The sequence below is a fragment of the Symphalangus syndactylus genome, chromosome 5 (genome assembly GCF_028878055.3).
Source record: "Symphalangus syndactylus isolate Jambi chromosome 5, NHGRI_mSymSyn1-v2.1_pri, whole genome shotgun sequence".
Taxonomy (NCBI): domain Eukaryota; kingdom Metazoa; phylum Chordata; class Mammalia; order Primates; family Hylobatidae; genus Symphalangus; species Symphalangus syndactylus.
Genome location: NC_072427.2, coordinates 31,572,360 through 31,592,280, shown reverse-complemented (window position 1 = coordinate 31,592,280; position 19,921 = coordinate 31,572,360). Strand labels below are relative to the sequence as shown.

Genomic DNA, 19,921 nt, shown 5'->3' with positions numbered 1-19,921 from the left:
TGGGGGCTGGGGAGGCCCAGCTCCAGGCTGTGGGGAGCGGTCAGGGCCGCTCATCTGCGGGCAGTGTCCTCCCAGACCAGCTGTGCTGCTCAAGGTCCCTGCTGTGCAGGTGGGGGAAGCCGAGGAGGGAAAGCAGGTCCTTCAGGTTCCCACAGATGTAGAGGGAAGAGAGGATACAGACTGAGGGGTAAGCCAGGGTGGAGATCCCTCTCCATGCCCTGGGGGAGTCCCTGTCTCTCAGAGAGCAGCCAGGCTCAATGAGGGAAGGGGATAGGCACCTGTGGAGGCCTACAGGACTAGTCTCCGAGGAGTGGAGTCCATCAGGGACTGTCTGACTGAGACAGGGACGCGGCCTCACCAGAAGCCATGCTCTCCCTCCATCTCCTTCCTCGCTCTGGGCCCCAGCTTTCTTTGTCTGTCAAAGCAGGGTGTTAATAACAGAGCTCTGGGCAAGGTGCGGTGGCTCATGCCTCTAATCCCAGCACTTTGGGAGGCTGAGGCGGGCAGATTACCTGAGGTCTGGAGTTTGAGACTAGCCTGGCCAACATGGTGAAACCCCATCTCTACTAAAAAGACAAAAATTAGCTGGGCGTGGTGGTGCACACCTGTAGTCCCAGCTACTTCGGAGGCTGAGGCCAGAGAATGGCTTGAACCTGGGAGGCGGAGGTTGCAGTGAGCCAAGATTGTGCCACTGCACTCCAGCCTGGGTGATGGAGTGAGACTCCGTCACAAAACAAAAATAAAAATAACAGAGCTCTGCTCATGCCTCAAAACAGCTGAGTTGGAGAATAGGAGGGTCTTAGAAAAGATGACCCTCTGAATGAGAAGAGGGGGTGATCAGACCCATGGTGTGGGCTGAGGAGCTGGCAGCCCCTTCCCCCAGGACTCACTCCATGAGCATGCACACAACCCAGTTATGGACGGGATCATATTAATTCGCCACATGCACTTTCCTTTCACAATAGAGCGTGGCCATCTCTGTGTGTCAGTAATAATAAAATCTAGGTCATCCTTTGTGACCACAGCCTGTGGTCCAGAGACTGAGCATGCCCTCATATAAGACCACAAGCTGTGCTGCAGTGAGCATCCCTGCACGCATTTTCCTGGATGTGTGTGTGCATGTTTCCCTGGAAGCCAAGAAAACCCATTTGGATGCTGCTGTAATTGTCCAGGGCAGACATGCTAAGAGCTTGAACCAGGCTGGGCAAAGAAAGACGGGGCCAAATTTCCTTTGCCAAAATATCATGTGCTTCCTTTGGTCAGTCCCCCATCAGTAACGGGCTGCCATAAATTGAAGATTTAGAGCACAGCAAAAGAGGGGCCTGGGAGCTCTGGGGGCAGCAAGGAGGAAGAGGAAGGGGTCTGACCTGTTGATTAAAGCAGTGATTAGAATAGAAATGGGTGTGGAGGAGAGCAGCGACCTCCAAATTATACCTGCCTGGGCAGGTGCTTCACGCATCGACTCTGAGCCTCACAGCAACACCAGGCATCTCTGTGTGAGGACTCTGAGGCTCAGAAAGGTGAAGGGGCCTGGCTAAACTCACGCTGCATGTGAGTGGCCAAGCTGGCCTGCTGATCTGGGCCTGACCGCAAAGCCCTGTGTGTGTGTGGTCTCTAGACAGAGTCTCTCCATTAACAATGCTGTCCAAGGACACCAGATGGGCAGATCTGGAGGAGCCAAGACCTGGAACTCAACAGGGGCAAGTGCTGGGGAGATGGACCTGGCACTGGTGCAATTAAAGGGAGCCCAGCCAGAAGGCTAGACAGTGGCAGGTGACAAGTGGTGTCTGGTGGGCCCCTGCTGCCAGGAGACCCCTGCTCTCGAAGCCATGGCCTGCCATGCAGCAGGTGGGAGGCAGTGGCTGAGAAGGCAGGTCATATCCGCAGTCAGCATGAGGCCCAGGTGGGAGCTGGGGGCCGAGCTCTCTCAGCTTCCTGGAGGTGTGAGTCCCCACCCGTATGTACACAGCCTCCCACAGCTTCAGGAAGCCCACAGCCACCAGGGCTTAGCAAATTCAGGAGCAAACTCACTTCCCCATGCCCATTTCCTCCCCCATCCCAGCTCCCACCTGCTGTCCCTCCATCCAGACCTCTCTGGCTTCACATCGAGGTTGCAGTGAGATATGATGGTGCCACTGCACGATCCTTTTCTATTTTGTGCTGTTCAGATTTAAGAAACTCCCTTTATGAAACTTTATAAATAACAATGGGGAATTTCTGCTTATAAAACAAATGCATATAAATATAGCCTATTAATTTTCCTAAATATATATATATACAGGCATGAATTTTTCTCTCGATTGGGGATTGCACTGATCATTCCTTTTTGCAGCCTGCTTTTATCACTTCTCAGCGTATTGTGAAGTGTCCATGTATGGAGGCCTCATGGCAGAATTGCACCGCTCTTCAGAACACAGGCTCAAGTCCCTGCAGGCCTGGATTTCAGACCCTGGCTCTATCACTCATCAGTCTTGTAACTGAGCAAGTTACTCACCTTTCTGGGCCTTGGTTTCCGCATTGGTAGAACGGGGATAATAGTACCTATCCACGCAGGTCTGATGAGAGGACTGAGGGAGGGCACATAAAAAGCTTAGAAGAAGGCCTGGAACACAGTGAATGCTCAATGAGCATCAGACATTAGGATTGCTGTTGTTCTTGACCTCATGGCTGACTCCAGCCCCCCAGCCCCCACCTCATACCCCACATCCTGTAGCTAGATCCCAGCCTCCACCAAGTTCTAACCTGGGTCTCCCAGGGTGACCTTGGGTCGTCTGACTACTGAGCTGTTTGGAGGGCTGATGCCCAGTCGCCTTCCAAGTGGCATCCAGTGGGATTTCTGAGAGGTTCTTCCCTGGGTTCTCAGTGACGAGAGGAATGAGAGGAATTAGAAGAGGGGGAAGGAGGAGAGAAAAGGTGAAGAAATAGCTATGATTGAGCCAGACCCTACAAACCTGGCCCTGGATCTTCTCAAGTCTCCATTGCCCATAGACCTCCTCCCCTGTGTCCACACTTGGGGTTTCTCCCTGAGTTGGTATCACAGGACGTGATGTGGCCCCGGGGAGAGAGGGCAGTGTGGCTGCCCTCACATGGCCAGGATGGGTGAGGATCAGGTCATAACCACCCCTCCAGGGAGTTGCTAAGACTTAGGGCCATGGCTTGGGGCTCCTGGTGCTCACTGGCCTTGTGGGGGACCCACTGACTTTCAAGTGTAGATGTGGATGTGGTACCAGGGTTGCTATGGGGCAGTGGGCTCAGCTCTGGGCTCTGGGATCCACAGGAGATGAACAACTACCGGCGGGCCATGCAGAAGATGGCAGAGGACATCCTCTCTCTGCGGAGACAGGCCAGCATCCTGGAAGGAGAGAACCTCATACTGAGGAGCTGCCTGGCCCAGCAGGAGGAGGAAGAGGGGCAGGGCAAAGCCAGTGAGGCCCAGAACGCGGGTGAGGATGTGCAGGCCACCAAGGGCACCTGGGCTTCTGCCTGGGCCCAGGCTCCAGGTTGTGCAACAGGGTGGCTGGGAGCTTCTCCCAGATGTGCATGCTGCTGGACTCTGGCAAATAGGAGCCCGTCGCCCACAGACACTCACACAGTCCCTGCCCAGCTGGGTCCTCTCAAGGATGGGTAACAGAGAATCCAGTCCCGTCCCAAGCCCTGGGGCCAAGGGATATGTGCCTTCCTGCTACTGACCATGCTGATTTGAGCTGGGAGAGGCTTCCTCCCTGAGCCGGCTCCCCAACCCACCTAACAGTGTCCATGAAGCAGAAACTGCTACTGAGTGAGCTGGATATGAAGAAACTGAGGCACAGGGTGCAACATTTGCAGAATGAGCTGATTCGAGTGAGCTGGGGCTTGTGGGGGCAGAGGGGAGGGAACTATGGTGGGGAGCATCAGGGCGAGAAGAGTCTGGGGGGAGAAGGGAGAACAGGCACAGAGGGAATGGAAGCATGGAAGAAAGGGGGACCAGCCCAGTGGAGGACTCAGCAGAGGGGCCGAGGCAGGCCCTCAGGGCCAAGGTGGACTCCCAGGCACCCATTCTCTCCCCTTCCCTCCTCCCCCATCTCACAGAAGAATGATCGAGAGAATGAGCTGCTCCTTCTATATCAGGCCCAGCAGCCACAGGCTGCTCTGCTGAAGCAGTACCAGGGCAAGCTGCAGAAGATGAAGGCGCTGGAGGAGACCGTGCGGCACCAGGAGAAGGCAGGTGGCAGACGGGCTGCCCCTGAGGCCCACTGATGATGGCACAGTAGGGAGCCCCTGTGCCAGCCCAGCCTCTGCTCTGCTCTCCAGGTGATCGAGAAGATGGAGCGGGTGCTGGAAGACAGGCTGCAGGACAGGAGCAAGCCCCCTCCTCCGAACAGGCAGCAGGGAAAGCCCTACATGGGTGGGTCGACACTCTGATGTGATCAGCTCCCCAGCTTCTGCCCCACCCCTGGAGGCCCTGCCTTCCTGGAGCCTCTCAGCTTCAGGAGAACCTGCGAAGAGGTCCCCTGCATTCAGTTATGTCTGTGGGCCTGGGAGACCCAGGATTGCCCTGCTCCCCTCCTCATTCAGGCACCTCATCCAAAGATCCCCTGAGCTCCCTCCTTCCCTGGAAGCCCCTCAGAACACAGTCGGGATGCAGTGTGAGCCAGGCTAGAAAGAGGCTGGACCTCCAGAGAAGGGCCTTGCAGACTAGCACAGCAGAGACGGCCTTCCCCAAAAGAAGGGCCACCTGGGGCAACACTTCCCAGCTCCTAACCCCAGGATCCGTCGAATTATTTCCCCATACCGCCAAAGATTCTGCCTCTGCAAAGCAAACAAACAAAAATACTTTGATTAAATCAATGATTTGGGGCCAGGTGCAATGGTTCATGCCTATAATCCCAGCACTTTGGGAGGCCGAGGCGGGCAGATCACTTGAGGTCAGGAGTTCAAGACCAGCCTGGCCAACATGGTGAAACCCCATCTCTACTAAAAATGCAAAAATTAGCTGGGCATGGTGGCGGGCAGCTATAATCCCAGCTACTTGGGAGGCTGAGGCAGGAGAATCACTTGAGCCCAGGAGGCAGAGGTTGCAGTGAGCCAAGATTGTGCCACTGTACTCTGGCCTGGGTGGCAGAGGGAGACTCCGTCTCAAAATAAATAAATAAATAAATAAATGATTTGGAGGTTTTCTTCCCCATTGATATTAACCAAAAGCCACCTAAAACTGCCAGTCAACCTCTGATAAGCAGAAAGGACCAGGTAACACCATATCAGGCCAGCCCAAAGCAAGGGATTTCCCTGAGCCTGCCTGTGCAACCTCACCCAGGACCCCTGTGTGCCCACCTCTGTGCTTAGCCTTCACCGCTGAGGGTCTCAGGGACAGGAGGGTGTTTCTAGGGGACTTTAGAAAGCAATGAAAGCTGGGCTGGCCTTTCAGGAAGCCTGAGGTCATCCAGGAGTCTGGATGAGACTTAGAAGGCAACCTAGGGAGGGGAAACAGCCAGATCAAAGGCCCAGGGAGTGAGAAGAATTCCAGGATCAGAGAAGGGAGGAAGAGAGAGGTGAGGAGCTGAAAAACACTGAAGACAAATGAGGATTTAGAGAGAACGTTGGGGTCAGGTTCTAAAGAGCCTAGAAGGACAGCTTGTGTGCACCTGATCCCACTGGCAGTAGGGAGCCATTGAAGGCTTGGGAGTAGAGGGGAGGGGTGGCAGATTGAAGCAAAATGCTGGAGCAGATCAGGACAGGGACATGGGAAGCAGGAGAGCCCATCTCACCAACATCTGTGGCCGTGTCTCTAGGCTTCCCTGTGCTCTCAGCCTCTGGCCTTCCCTTGGGTTCTATGGGAGAGAACCTGCCGGTTGAAATTTACTCGGTGCTGCTGGCAGAAAACGCGAAGCTGCGGATGGAGCTAGATAAGAACCGCCACCAGCCGGCCCCCATCATTCTGCAGCAACGGGCCCTGCCGGTAAGAGGCCCTTGACCTGGGCCTGCCTGTGCTGGTCACTGGGTGCCCAGAAATCACCCATGGTACAACCCAAGTTGAAGATCAAGACCAAGAGCTAGGCTTCCCAGGGTCTCCAGTCTGCCTGGAGGCTCCTGGAATCAGTTCTCAGGCCTTGGTCTTTTTCTCCTGTGGAATGTGTGTCCCCGAACACTTCACCTTTAACCTCATCTGGCATCCCAGGAGAAAGCAAGCCCCTTGTTGACCCTTGGCCCCTGAACCCTGACCCCTTTTTCACCTGGCTGGCCTCCACCTGGACCCTACACAGGCCTCTCAAAACACCCTTCTGGAGCATTCCCTGGTCTTGGTGCAGCCTTAGAGAGCCCTTTTCCATCCCAGGTGGACCCCAGGGAGTTGGGAGCAGGAGGAGACTTGACAGAGAGGCTGCGAGAGACGCATGGCCCAGGCCACTCAGAGTGCACAGGGACCCTGCCCGCACAGGTGGGTGGCCCAGGGCCTAGAAATGCCCAGGCCCTGCTCCACCTCTGAAGCCGCTTCGGGGCCCCTTGCTTTACAAAAACCCCAAAGCAGAACATTTGGAATCACAGAAGATTGGGCAGGGCGGGGGCACAGGAGAGTTTTCTCTCCATCCCAGGACTCGCCCGAGGTGAGTTCTGCTGAAAGCACACCTGACTCGTGGACATCCAGGTAAAGTGTGAGGGATGAGGTCAACTACCTCACAGGTTCTTCACTTCACTGAAAGACTCCCAGTGCATTAATTATAGGGGGCTCCCTAATATATTTTACATTAAAAAAAAATTGTGTCAAAACTTCATATTCTCAAAATCTATGTGGGAAACAGCTGTGAAAAAGGCACATGCCAGATCCTGTTCTGAACTTCCAGAAGAGGGTTCGGCCCAGGTCTGAAGCTCTGCCTCAGGAGCTCAGTCTGAACTCAGGCCTGACTGGTTTCTTCCTCAATACCTTACGGTTTCCCAAGCTCACACTGCCACAGCCCCCAGCTGGGGCCAAATGTGAGTTTGTGCTTTGCCTACAGGATCTCCTCTCTGGTACTTCAGACAAGTTCAACCTCCTGGCCAAGCTGGAACACGCTCAGAGCCGGATCATGTCCCTGGAAAGCCAGGTGGGTGAGATGCAGGAGTTGATGAGGCTGGATCAGGCTCACCACACAGCCTATAACCAGGGCTCAGTGTGTGAGCAGGGTCTAGGCTCAATCTATGACCAGGATCAGGGCTTAGTGTGTGGCCAGGGTCAGGGTTCAGTGTGCAACCAGGGTCAGGGCTCAGTGTACAACCAGGGTTAGGGTTCAGTGTGCAACCAGGGTCAGGGTTCAGTGTACAACCAGGGTTAGGTTTCAGTGTGTGACCAGGGTCAGGGTTCAGTGTGTGACCAGGGTCAGGGTTCAGTGTACAACCAGGGTCAGGGTTCAGTGTGTGACCAGGGTTGTTAGGGTTCAGTGTGTGACCAGGGTTAGGGTTCAGTGTATGACCAGGGTCAGGGTTCAGTGTGCATCCAGGGTTAGGATTCATTGTGTGACCAGAGTCAGGGTTCAGCGTGCAACAAGGGTCAGGGTTCAGTGTGTTACCAGGGTCAGGGTTCAGTGTGCGACCAGGGTTAGGGTTCAGTGTGTGACCAGAGTCAGGGTTCAGTGTACAACCAGGGTCAGGGTTCAGTGTACAACCAGGTTAGGGTTCAGTGTGTGACCAGGGTTAGGGTTCAGTGTATGACCAGGGTCAGGGTTCAGTGTACAACCAGGGTCAGGGTTCAGTGTGTGACCAGGGTCTGGCTCTGTCTATGACCAGAGTCAAGATTCAATGTGCAACCAGGGTCAGGGTTCAGTGTACAACCAGGTTAGGATTCAGTGTGTGACCAAAGTCAGGGTTCAGTGTACAACCAGGTTAGGGTTCAGTGTGTGACCAGGGTCAGGGTTCAGTGTGCGACCAGGTTAGGATTCAGTGTGTGACCAAAGTCAGGGTTCAGTGTACAACCAGGTTAGGGTTCAGTGTGTGACCAGGGTCAGGGTTCAGTGTACAACCAGGTTAGGGTTCAGTGTGTTACCAGGGTCAGGGTTCAGTGTGCGACCAGGGTTAGGATTCAATGTGTGACCAAAGTCAGGGTTCAGTGTACAACCAGGGTCAGGGTTCAGTGTACAACCAGGTTAGGGTTCAGTGTGTGACCAGGGTTAGGGTTCAGTGTATGACCAGGATCAGGGTTCAGTGTATGACCAGGGTCAGGGTTCAGTGTGTGACCAGGGTCAGGCTCTGTCTATGACCAGAATCAGGGATCAGTGTGGACTCAGGAGCAGAGCTCAGTATGTTGTTGAAATGTCCATCTGTGTCTTGGTCAGGCTGCCTGACTGTTTGGCCCCCTCACCCTTACCCCGTCACCCCTGAGGTCTCGGGAAGGTGTCAAGCCCACATGGCTCAGAGCTTTGCTTTCTGCCTGGACAGCAGGCTCAGGCCCTGGTTGTCCTGGCCATCAGGGATTAGCCCTGCTGCCCATGGTCCTCCAATTGTCCCTCTCTGTGTCTGCAGTTAGAGGACTCAGCTCGACGCTGGGGACGAGAGAAGCAGGATCTGGCCACACGGCTGCAGGAGCAAGAAAAAGGTTTCAGGCACCCCTCGACCTCCATCATCATAGAACAGCCCATGAGTGACCCCCCTGGAGTAGCTTCCGGGGGCTCAGGTGGTGGAGCAGGAAGCCATCCCACCCCCAAAGTCACTGGGCCCTGAGAAAAGCCATTGTGGGGCCAACTCCGGGGCTGGGGGTCAGGAGTCCTAGGCTCCCATTCCTGCTCCATTACCAACAGAAGGCTCGGTCTTAATTCCCCCACCTGTCTGAGGGGAACAGAAAACCCCTGCCAAGACTACCCTTTCCCCCACGGGGTGCTGTGAAACTCAAGGAGATGGCTGTGGATGAGGGGGCCATGCAGGCATCTCCGGGATGCCCTGACACTGAGTGTGCTTTAGGACTGGCTGCGCTCATGGGCAGAGTAGCTTGTGGCCCCACCCCCTGACTCCATGGAGCCTAAGATTCTCAAATTAGCACACCCTTCTTAGATGGCCACGATGTAGGCTCCACTTTGCCAACTTCCCGAGAACAAACAGGCCTGCTCACAACTGCCGCTCAAGTTCAACCCCGGGACCGCCCAGCCCCGCAAAGCAAAGACCCTGACTTCTCCTGCTCTTGAGCCAGCTGTGCTTTGCCCATGGCCACAGGCTCAGCAGCAGCTCCTGGGAAAGGCCTGGAAAGGATGAGGCAACAGGCAAGGAACAAAGGCAACCTTTGCACACTCACCTGAGCCCTGGGGACTCGTGGAGAAATTAGGTGTCACCTGCTGTGGCAAAATGGGTTTAGAAATCTTTGAGAGGTCATGGCCCACTGGGTTCTGGACACTCTGAGGCCTGGTTTAGTCAGGCAATATGCCCTTGATCAGGTCGCTCCCTGGGAATGGGGGGTACTCATGCGCCCCGCCTTGCACACCACACAGTGCCCTCACCCACTCCACGGACCTCAAGCAGCCCTCAAAGCTGGAGCCCCTGCTGCCCAGCTCAGACACTAAGCTCAACAAGCCCTCGAACCCCGAGAAGGAGACTGCTAACTCTCAGCAGACCTGAGCCCCAGAGCAGGCCTCCTTCCCTGTATGCTGGGGAGTCTCATCCCTGCCCCCTAAAAATGACTTTATTAAATGTTGTAGCTCTGTGAGCATTTGCCTCTTTCCTGGAGCAGGGCAGCCTGGGGGCCCTGCTTCCTCCTCCTAGACCTCACTCTGGGTCTGGGCCTGGGCCTTCTGCTGCAGCTTTACAGCCTCCTGCCTGCCCCAGGAGCCAGCATCTTTGGAAAGCCAAGGGCCACAGTGGACCCAGCAGCGTGGAGAGAAGAGGCCTTCCAAAGCAGGGGCCAGGGAGACGGGCCCCTTCCAGACCCGGAGAAGAAGCAAGGCCACCAGAGACCAGCTCTGTTGGGAGATATGAGGGAGGCTTGTCCTTTTCATCTGCCCCAAAACATCTATCATGTCTGACGTTCCTTCTTTCAAGTTTGGTTTGTCTGTCTCTTGGAAAGGGAAAGAATGGGAGACTTGAAGCCTTCCTGTGGCAGTCACGTATCATTGTGAAATACTCCATTAAGCCACTAGGCTGAGCTGGCAATGATGTGTCCAAATGTAGCCAGGGGCAGGAGAGCAGATTGGGCCCGGGGAAGGAGGCACCTACGGGGAGTCAGGAGGCCCGGGTTCTGGGGGCAAGCATGCTGTGTGACCTCAAGGGACCCAAGCAACCTCTCTGGGCTTCGGTTTCCCCATCTATTCCATGCAGAGCTTGACCTCTTTGGCTGTAAGACTCTTTCCAGCTATAACATTTCTGAGTCAAAGCTGACTTAGGACCAGAGAAGAAAAAGGACACAGGAAAGAGAGACAAAGACAACAGGGAAGAGGATTGTGTGGTGGGGAAAGCAGAAAGGCTCCAAGAGTGGATCCAGATCGCACAGCTTTGGGCAGGAGAAGCCAGGCCAGCTGGACCACTGGCCTCAGCTGGACTAGCTTCCCCCACCTGCCTGCAGGACTTAGACTTGGATAGCCGAGGGCCAAGAGGAATCAGGTCAGGAGTTGTGAGACCCCAAGGGATTAGGGGGCAGAAGTCGAGACCAGTGTCGTTCAGTCCAAATAACAAACCAGCAGCTCTGCTGCAGAATAGTCTCCCCACCTCCCGCCCTTGGACAAGGGGGCACAAGCCCCCAGAGCAAGAACATGAGGCCTGGAGCAAGGCCAGGGGAGGCCTGGGAAGGGTAAAGGAAGCAGGCTGGCCTCTCATCCCCAGTCAACCACCTCACACCAGCCCTTCAGTAGCAGGGGTTCTCACCCACAGTTCTCAGCCTTTGCCATGCCCAGGACTCTGGCTGGGCCTTGGCAGGAAGTCGTCATGCCCCACAGGGAACTCCCACCCAGAGTTCACCCAAGCAGAGCCCTGTGCGAGCCTTACCCCTGTGGGGCAGGTCCACTCAGAAAGGCAGGACTGGCCCACACCTGTTGGGGCCACCCACAGAACTCCCCAGTTCTCCTTTGTCCTTCTGCCTGATGCTTCTGTAGCTCCTGGCACAGTGGCAGTTGCCTCCCCTCCTCTGCCCCACTCTGCCTCACCCCTTGCCCCAGGGAGCCTGGAATTGATTCTGCTGGCTCCTGAGCTGCCATGGGTGAGGGGGTCCCAGCAGAGGTGGCTTCAAGTGTGGCTGCCTGGGGTCTCCAGAGCATGCCCAGATCCTGCTTTAACCAAGGAAGCATCTCCACAGGAGTGATGAACACCTAATGAGTCTGATGGAACGTAAGACACCACATGGTTCAGCTGTTTATTGTCTCCATGGGGTGGGTGAAGAGGAGTGGCCCAGCTGAGCTGAGGAAGGTGACCACTGAGAACCCATTCTACCTGCTCAGCAGGCTGGGCAGAAAGGAGCAGGGCTGGGGAGAGACGACTGAAGATGCAGAGACCCCATGGGCCCCACCCCCTGGGCCTTCCTCCCATGTGGCTGCAGGCCATCCTCTCTGATCACTCCTGGGTTGCTTCCTGGTTAAAGGGCCAGAAGGTGAAGGAGATGGGCTTTTCAGGCATCAGGATGAGGTTGAATGTGGTGCCCACATCGCTGAGGTGTTGGATTTCAACTCTGAAGTTCTCCAGCATCTGAGAAAGGCAGATGGTAGGTTTAGGGGAGGGCAGGGGAGGATCTGTCTCCCTAGCCAGGCCCATTCACCCATAGGCAGTGCCTGTGGAGTGTGATTTGAGGAGTTCCAAGGAGTTCACCACCAGCTCCTGGTGTAACCCTGCACAGTGCCTGATAATGCACCCTTAGTGCTGCATTCCCTTGATTTAGGCCTAGACCTTAACTTATCTACAAACCTCAGTCCTATCCCATCCCATCACCACCATGGGAATGGATGGCCAGGGGCATCAGTGGGTGATGAGTGGTTGAGCCTGAAAGAGGGGGCAGCAGGGAATTGTGGGAGAGAGCGAGAGCAAGTAACTGGAGGTAGATGTGCCCCAGCACTGACATCCTTGGGCTCTGGACAGAGATAGGAGGAGGAAGGTTGGTGCCTTCATTAGGGCCAGGGCCAGCCCAGGGTGCCTAGATGTCCCCAGCTTGACTCACATTGATGAGGAAGATGGTCATCTCTAGCTCAGCGATCCGCCGTCCCAGACACTGCCGCACACCCCAGCCAAAGCCCAAGTTCCGGAAGTAGGTGACATTCTTGTCTTTGCTCAGCCATCGGGTTGGGTCAAAATTTTCCGGGTCGAAGAAGAAGGTGGGCTCTCGGCCCAGAGCATAGATGGCCACCTGCACCAGTGTCTGGGGCAAGGTGATCAGAGGCCTGAGTAAGCCCCACTTCCCCACAGCCCTGAGCACAAAACCCCCTTCCCCAGTCCCCTGCCCTCTCACCACCACTCCCACTCCCCAGCATGGCTGCCCGGCTCTCCAGGGCAGGACATTCTGTCCACTGTGCAGCCTTGAACAAGGCCCCGCCCCTCCGTGATCCTTACCCACCAAATGGGGATGGCTGAAGACCCAAGGCCAGGAAGATTGTCCCACCCTTTCCTCAGACCCAGGCAAATCATGAAGTCTCCCTCCTAACCCTGGGTTCCAATAACATCCTAGAGGTCACCGCCCACCATGCCCACCACCTCTGCCCTTCACTCAGACTTGCACTGCTGCCATCAAGGGCCCCACCAGGGCCCCAGCGCCACCCTCTGTCTGCAATTCCAGCCTGCCCCAGCCCTCTCTGACTGGCAGAGCCTACAGCCTGCTGGCTGCACCTACCTTGGCAGGAATCATGTAATCTCGAAGAACCAAGTCATTTACAAGATATCTCTGCAGGGTCACGGAGATGGGGTGAAGTCTGCAGGAGGAGGGCACTCAGAAGCTGATGGCCCCAAAGGCTGGACACAGCCCCCGGAGCCCCACACCCTGTGTGGCATCTCATCCCCAGCTGCAGCAGCCTGGGGGGACCGGGGGGTAGGGCCCTGGCTCTATTTCTTTCTCCTCCAGACTTTTCACTTCCTGCTTCCAACCTCCTCCACCAGCCCATCCTCATAACCCTTTCCCCGGGCACTTCCCTGGCCCTGCCCAGGGATTGGAGTTGGGAGCGGCATGGGTGGATGTGGGCTTGCCTTAGTGTCTCCTTGATGCTGGCTTTGAGGAGGGGGACCAGCTGCAGCATCGTGGCCATGTCTCCCTGGGCCTGGCGCCGCGCAGCCAAGACCTCTGCCCGCAGCATATCCTGCACCTTCAGGTTGCGTGCCATCTCGTACAAGTGCCACTGCAGGGTCACGGACGTCTGGTGGGGAGTAGGGTATACAGAAGACCAGGAGGGCCTGTCACTCCAGGGCCCCTTGAGGTCCTTGACCCCATGCTAAATTTTCATTTCCAAGAACCTCTTTCTCCCCCACCCCCATCCGAGTCTCCAAGACCATCCTCTGCTAAAGCAAAACACATTCCATTGTCTAAAAGGCAAATGTCCAAGAAGCCTTTCTTGCCGGCCAGGCAGAAACATTCAAGGCAGCTCTTGTCCCTGCCCTCATCCCTCATGTCACCAAAAACCCACCCATGTCCCCAGCGAGTAGAGTGTCAGCTACACAGCCAATGCCTTCTTCCAAATAATTCCAGAGGCTCTTAGAGGCCAAATCCTTCTATAATGATTGCACTCCAGAATGACTGCCATTCCTTTTGAAATGCCTTGTTAAACAACCACCCCTCTTTCCAGTAGAACTTCCTAAAACCTTAGCCTTCACCTATAGCAGCATGGCTTCAAGTAAGGCTCAAAGAGGCTGAAACCAGACCAGCCGGATGTTTCCTATTAGTGTTGCAATTAGTGCGTGGTGTGTGTTGAAATTAATCAGCTAATCTCAACATAAGCCAGAGGCTGTGACCACTAGCCCTTCGCCAGAGATCTGAGTGACCCTCATCAAACCCCACAGTCCCAGATTCCTCAATGATGACAAACCAGGCCAGTTTGGGACTCCAGCCTGGAGCAGCCCTCCCTCCTGGGGACTAGGACATGGGTTGTTGACACATTATCTTACCAAGGATCATATTTTTGTCCAACAGACTTAGACACCCTCCTCCCTCCTCCTGGCAGGGGCAGCAACGACAAGCTGTGAGGTAACATTTATTAAGCACATATTATATGGCAGGCAGTGTCCTAAGCTGTTTACATATGTTACCTCATTTAATACTCACAAACAACCCTCTAAGGTATGTTACCATCATCCCCCTTTTTCAGATGAGGAAACTGAAACAACACACAGCTCCTTCTCAGCTTAAAATCCTTGCCTGGCTCCCCAGAGCCTCCAGATGAAATACAGAGGCTCAGGCCTGAGCCACAGGGCCCCTCAACACCTGCCTGCTGCTCCCCAATCCCCCACTCCCCACCTCTCTCCAACACACACCTAATGCTCCAGCTACATGGCATGGCACACAGCCCCTGAAGCCCAGAAGTCTTCCTCATGCTAGGTCCTCTTCATGGAATTCCCTTCCCCACCTAAGAAGCAAGGATGTGCTCCCTCTGCAAGACTCTAATCAAATATGTGTATTCATCTCAGTACTGCCAAGGCCTGCCATAGAGATGTACTTGGGATTTAATAAGGTGGTTAACTGTGTTACTAGCTGTGTGACCTTGACCAAGTTATTTAACCTCTCTGTGCTCTAGTTTCCTCATCTGAAAAAGGGGGGATGATGGTAACATACCTTGGAGTGTTGTTTGTGAGTATTAAACGAGGTAACATACGTAAACAGCTTAGGACCCTGCCTGCCATATAGTATGTGCTTAATAAATGTTACCTCACGGTAATCGTTTCTTTGGTGCTGGTGAGTGATTTTTGAAGATCTCTTCTACGTAATAGACAATGAACTATATTTAAGGTATGCTCAAAGGCTCCATCTGCAGCCTGTCTCAGGGATGGAAACTCCTTCCTCAGAGTGTAACACAGATATAATACCTGGGAACGAAAGTGATTCACCCAGGGGGCTTGACATGTGCTTCTCCCTAGTCCTGAAATGCTATTCCTTCTCTCTCCTCCTGGCAACAGCCTGCAAGACACGCACGTTGAATTTTAGCTCCTCTGTGGAGCCTTCTCCGTGTCCTTCACGGCCACATTAGCCACTCCCCGCCTCTCAGCTTTGTCAGTGGTGGGTGCTTGCCTCTGTCATTGCAGTGTGCTATTCCTCCGTTCACATTGCTGCCTCCCTGTTACAGGCTGAGCTGTAAACCCCCTCCCAAAATTCATCTGCTGAAGTCCTAACCCTCAGAACCTCAGAATGTGACTATATTTGGAGACAGAACCTTTAAAGATTTTAAAGTAAAATGAAGTCCTTGAGGAAGATGCTAATCCAGTTCTGATTAGTGTCCTCATGAGGAGAGACAATTCTGACACAGACACAGAGGGAAGCCCACGTGAGACAGAGGGAGAAGACGGCCATCTACAAGCCAAGGAAAGAGGCCTTAGAATGCACCAACCCTGCCAACTCCTTGACCTTGAACTTCCAGCCTCCGGAACTGTGAGAAAATAAATGTCTGTTGTTTAAATCGCCCAGTCGTCGGCCGGGCGCGGTGGCTCACGCTTGTAATCCCAGCACTTTGGGAGGCCAAGGCGGGCGGATCACGAGGTCAGGAGATCGAGACCATGGTGAAACCCCGTCTCTACTAAAGAATACAAAAAATTAGCCAGGCGTGGTGGTGGGCGCCTGTAGTCCCAGCTACTCGGAGAGGCTGAGGCAGGAGAATGGCGTGAACCCAGGAGGCGGAGCTTGCAGTGAGCCGAGATTGCACCACTGCACTCCAGCCTGGGCGACAGAGCGAGACTCCGTCTCAAATAAATAAATAAATAAATAAATAAATAAATAAATAAATCGCCCAGTCAATGGGATTTTGTTACGGCAGCCCTAGCAAACCACACCCCTCCCCTCTGAGCCATGTGAGGACATTTGAGGTCTACTGTATTCTTTTTGAGATGGAGTCTCGCACTATCGCCTGGGCTGGAGTGCAGTGATTCGATCTCGGCTCACCACAATCTCTGCCTCACGGGCTCAAGCGATTCTCCTGCCTCAGCCTCCTGAGTAGCTGGGATTGCAGGTGCCCACCACCAGGCCCAGCTAGTTTTTTGTATTTTTAGTAGAGATGGGGTTTCACTATGTTGGCCAGGCTGGTCTCGAACTTCTGACCTCATGATCTGCCCACCTTCACTTCCCAAAGTGCTGGGATTACAGGCGTGAGCCACTGCACCCGGCCAGGACTGATCATTCTTAATAGCCAAAGAAAGAAGTTTCTAGGGTGCCATGCTGCTATGGAAAGAGCACAGGGGATGCCTCTAGGCGTTGGGGGCACTGTAGGGTACTGAGGGCTGGAAAGGGGAGGAGGAAGGACAACAAAAAGACCCTGGACAGCAGAGCCCACAGCAAATTCCTCGGCCTCCCAATGTTTCCGGGCTCCTGCCTGCTTCCCTGGATTTGAGTGAGTGTGTTCTCCACCAGGAGCTGGGGGCATTGTCCTCCATCAGCAGGGCTGTGACAGAGCAAGCCTCCAGAGGGGACCTCCTCCTGCGGAGACTCCACGTGGAACCTGGACCTCACCACCATGCCCAGCCACTCCTCTCTCACAGGCAAAGAAAAATGGCTGATCAGCCTCAAATCATGCCCAGGGTGACTTGACTTTGACCTCACCATCCTAGGAGATTAGTGCTTTGGAAATGGAGGCAAGGAGGAAGACATATCCTACATGAGCAGGAACGCCTTGAACAACAGGGTTTCAGACAATGAGGCGCCTGGTGGGGAAGGGGCACATGGGCACAGTGGGGAACAAGGTGCTGCCCCTACAGCCACCTCACCGTGTCCACCCCTCCTGCCAGCATCTCCGTGACGTTGGCCTTGATGTCCTCGAAGGACATCTTGCTGTCTCCCAGGAGTCTGTAGAGGATGCCACGGTAATCGTGGTGAACACTTCCTTTCTGTCTCAATTCCCAGTAGAAGTTCTGGGTGTATATGTCAGCTGTGGGGAAGGAGGAAAGAAAAAAGAGTGAGGTTCCCTGAAGGTGGGCGGGAAGGAGGGTAGTCTGTGGTGAAAGGTGGCACCAAGGGCCTGGGGATTCTGGAGCCCTGTGCTTCTTAGGCTGCCGTTTTACTGAGCACTTACTCTGTACTAAGCCCTTCATATCTGTTTTTTCGTCGAATTCTTGGGGTATGTGACATCATCCCCATTTTACAGATAACAGAGGTGCAGAGAGATAGTCACTTGCCCAAGGTCACGTAGGTATAAGGGGCAGAGGTGGGAGTTGACTCTGCCATACCCTGACCAGCCTTCTCCACCCAACCTTCCCCATCTCTCCCACCCAAGTCCCTGTCATCCAGCACAGCCGTGGCTCAGACACTGGCCCTTTGCCCTCTGGGGAAACATGAGCTCCTTTGAAGAAGATCACAGATGTCTTTGTTCCTCTTTTTCCAGAAAAATCTAATAATCCCCAACAGCCAGCCTTCCATCCGCCATTTCCAGGGGTTCCAGGGCCTTCCTGACACCCATGCCTGCCCACCACAGTGTGGGTTTCCTACAGGTCAAGTCAGTGCCCATTGACATAGCATGGGACAAAGGAGCTGGCTGAGGCCTGGGGCTCCGAGGAGGAGAGCACAGCCAGAGAAGCCCTCACCTTTACTGAAAATCACGTCCCATGCAGCCACATGGTCCTTCCAGGTCTTGGTCCTGAACAGACGGAACAGGTCTGGGGGAAGGTTGAGCATGGGGACGCTGGTGTGAAACATCTGGTAGATGGCATCAATGAATCGCTGGGCCTCGGGGTTCACTACTTCCTCCAGCATCCCCTGGCGCTCCCCAAAAATGACGTTAGTGATGGCTGCAGGGAGAGGCAGAGGCTGAGGAGCCATTTCTAACGGGGCCATCTGAGAGCCACAACTCCCAGGGATACCTCCACCCTCACCTCCCTCAGCACAAAGGATCTCTTACCCCTACCCTCAGCCTCCTTCAGTAAATAAATTGAGGCCTGAGTCCCAAAGGGCTAAGATGCAAGGCTGAGAAAGCTGACCTCTGGCAATCACACACGTCCTGCAGAGGGGCATGTGGAGGACCTGAAAGGTGGAAAACAGGGTCTCCAGCAGAGCTGAGAGAGGGCCTAGCCCAGGATGCAACTGCTCTGCCCACGCTTCCACCGAGAGAGTCCTCAACTGTAATTGGCTGAACTGGCTAAATACTTCCTGAAACAGGTCAGAAAGGAGACTGAAGGTCATAAATCCCTGGATAATTAACCATCCAGGACCTAGTCTTGCTGGACCTAAGAAGTTACAACAGCCTCAAGTTTTCCCCACCTACCGGGTGAGTAATTTGAATACTGATTTCATACAAAGCTCTGGGCACCCCAAATCTCTTGCTCTGACCACACAATCTTCATCAAGCCACAGGGCCTTTGTATGTGCGGTTCCCTCTACCTATACTGCCTGACTTCCTTACCCCATCTAGATAACTCCTACAGATTCTTCAATGCCTACCTCAGATTAACCGTTGAACTCTCCTCTACCCTACCAGACTCCAAAGGTCTATGGCCCAGGAGGTGGAGACTTGCAGAATGAAGGTCCAAGCCAAGCTCTGGCTTTGGAGGATGGTGGCAATAGGGACCTGTACTTTGGGGACCCTTGCTCCTACAGCACAAATGCCAGATGAGAAAGAATGCCAGATGAGAGAACCCCAGAGCAAGGGGTCTCACTCTGTTGCCCAGGGTGGTCTTACATTGCCTCTGAGTAGCAGGCAGTGGAGGATATGATCAGCGGCTCATCCCAGAAGCCAGTCTCAATGCCTCTGCAGGGTCTGTACTGAACTTCAAGGTAAGAGAGTGAACACTGAGTCCTCCCACCCCCATGCCCACTGCCAGCCAGGTGCAAGCCCCTTACACTCAAAGGCAAAGCGAAACAGGTCATCACTGATGTCCCCTGAATAATTTCCAGAGCCCGCCTTCTTGATGCGCCTGTGCAGGACACTGACGAAGTCCCGAGACACTGCATCCAACAGGGGCAAAAAGTTCTTGGTGGTCTCTGGAGCCATCACCTCCTGGTTCAGGGCCACCCGGTCTTTCTTCCAGGCTGCCGACTTCCTGAGAAAACATGGGCCCACAAGCCCTCATGGTCACAGACCCCAGGCCTGGTGAACACAGAGGGAGCTGACTCAGTTCTCCCAGGAAGCTGAGTCACAGCTCACAGCATCCAGCACTCCCACCAGGGCCCCTGCCCTCACCTCTCCCAGCACCCTCTGCCTCTCACCTCCTCCCTGCTCTGCCTGGCTGGGAGAAGAGAAAGGAAAAAGAGTGAAGGGGAACAAAACTCCAACTCCCCTCCACTCCCACTGCTGAGGACCAGGAACTGATATTCTTAGAACCCTTTGCGTAACTTTCAGTCTCTCCAGTCTTTGCCTCAGCTGCAGGCATGCCTTCCATGCCACCCCCACTTCCTCTTGGCTGATGCTCACCTTTGACACTCCAGGGCCCCTCTATATAACATTTTCTGACTCTTGCATAAACAAAATTGACCAGCCTCTCCTCCTCTGCACCCCCAACCCTCCCATTACTCACTTCTGTCGGGGGACCTCAGGTGCCCAGAACTGGGTTGGTCATAATAAACCTTAATTCATGCACACCCTTGAAATTCATCAATCCATACAAAGTCCTCTTCGTGACTTGGGGGTGTTTTTGTTGATAAGAATGTTATCATAAACTTACCACCCACCATAGAAACTAGGAACTTGACAGTAACTTACACTTGCCCTCCTGGTCCTTCCACATCCTTTGTTCCCTTCTAAGGAGACCACCCACCAGAATCCCTTGCTCTCGTTTGTGTCTAATTTTATCTAATCTCCATTTATTCCCAAAAGGTACTATTACAAAATATGTGCTCGTGTTTAACTTCTTTTAAAAAGCTGTCGGTCGGGCACGGTGGCTCAAGCCTGTAATCCCAGCACTT

General features: G+C 54.3%; 2 protein-coding genes across 3 annotated transcripts in view; one reads left to right on the top strand and one right to left on the bottom strand.

Moving 5' to 3' along the window:
• Positions 1–9,606, top strand: part of CCDC33 (coiled-coil domain containing 33) — a 101,380-nt gene extending 91,774 nt beyond the window's left edge. The window contains 8 exon segments of the mRNA XM_063638761.1: positions 3,278–3,443; positions 3,752–3,840; positions 4,069–4,200; positions 4,291–4,384; positions 5,769–5,935; positions 6,969–7,055; positions 8,467–8,580; positions 9,421–9,606. Of these exon segments, the coding sequence (XP_063494831.1) occupies positions 3,278–3,443; positions 3,752–3,840; positions 4,069–4,200; positions 4,291–4,384; positions 5,769–5,935; positions 6,969–7,055; positions 8,467–8,580; positions 9,421–9,549 (978 nt within the window). The 3' untranslated portion in view covers positions 9,550–9,606.
• Positions 9,607–11,258: 1,652 nt separating this feature from the next.
• Positions 11,259–19,921, bottom strand: part of CYP11A1 (cytochrome P450 family 11 subfamily A member 1) — a 75,274-nt gene continuing 66,611 nt past the window's right edge. For both annotated transcript variants that reach the window (XM_055277804.2, XM_055277803.2), the window contains exons 3-9: positions 18,860–19,059; positions 17,608–17,811; positions 16,795–16,955; positions 13,084–13,250; positions 12,734–12,812; positions 12,068–12,265; positions 11,259–11,601 (exon numbers count right to left, since the gene is read on the bottom strand). In XM_055277804.2, coding sequence (XP_055133779.1) covers positions 11,470–11,601; positions 12,068–12,265; positions 12,734–12,812; positions 13,084–13,250; positions 16,795–16,955; positions 17,608–17,811; positions 18,860–19,010 — 1,092 coding nt within the window. In that variant the 5' untranslated portion in view covers positions 19,011–19,059 and the 3' untranslated portion in view covers positions 11,259–11,469. The remainder of the gene's footprint in view (positions 11,602–12,067; positions 12,266–12,733; positions 12,813–13,083; positions 13,251–16,794; positions 16,956–17,607; positions 17,812–18,859; positions 19,060–19,921) is intronic.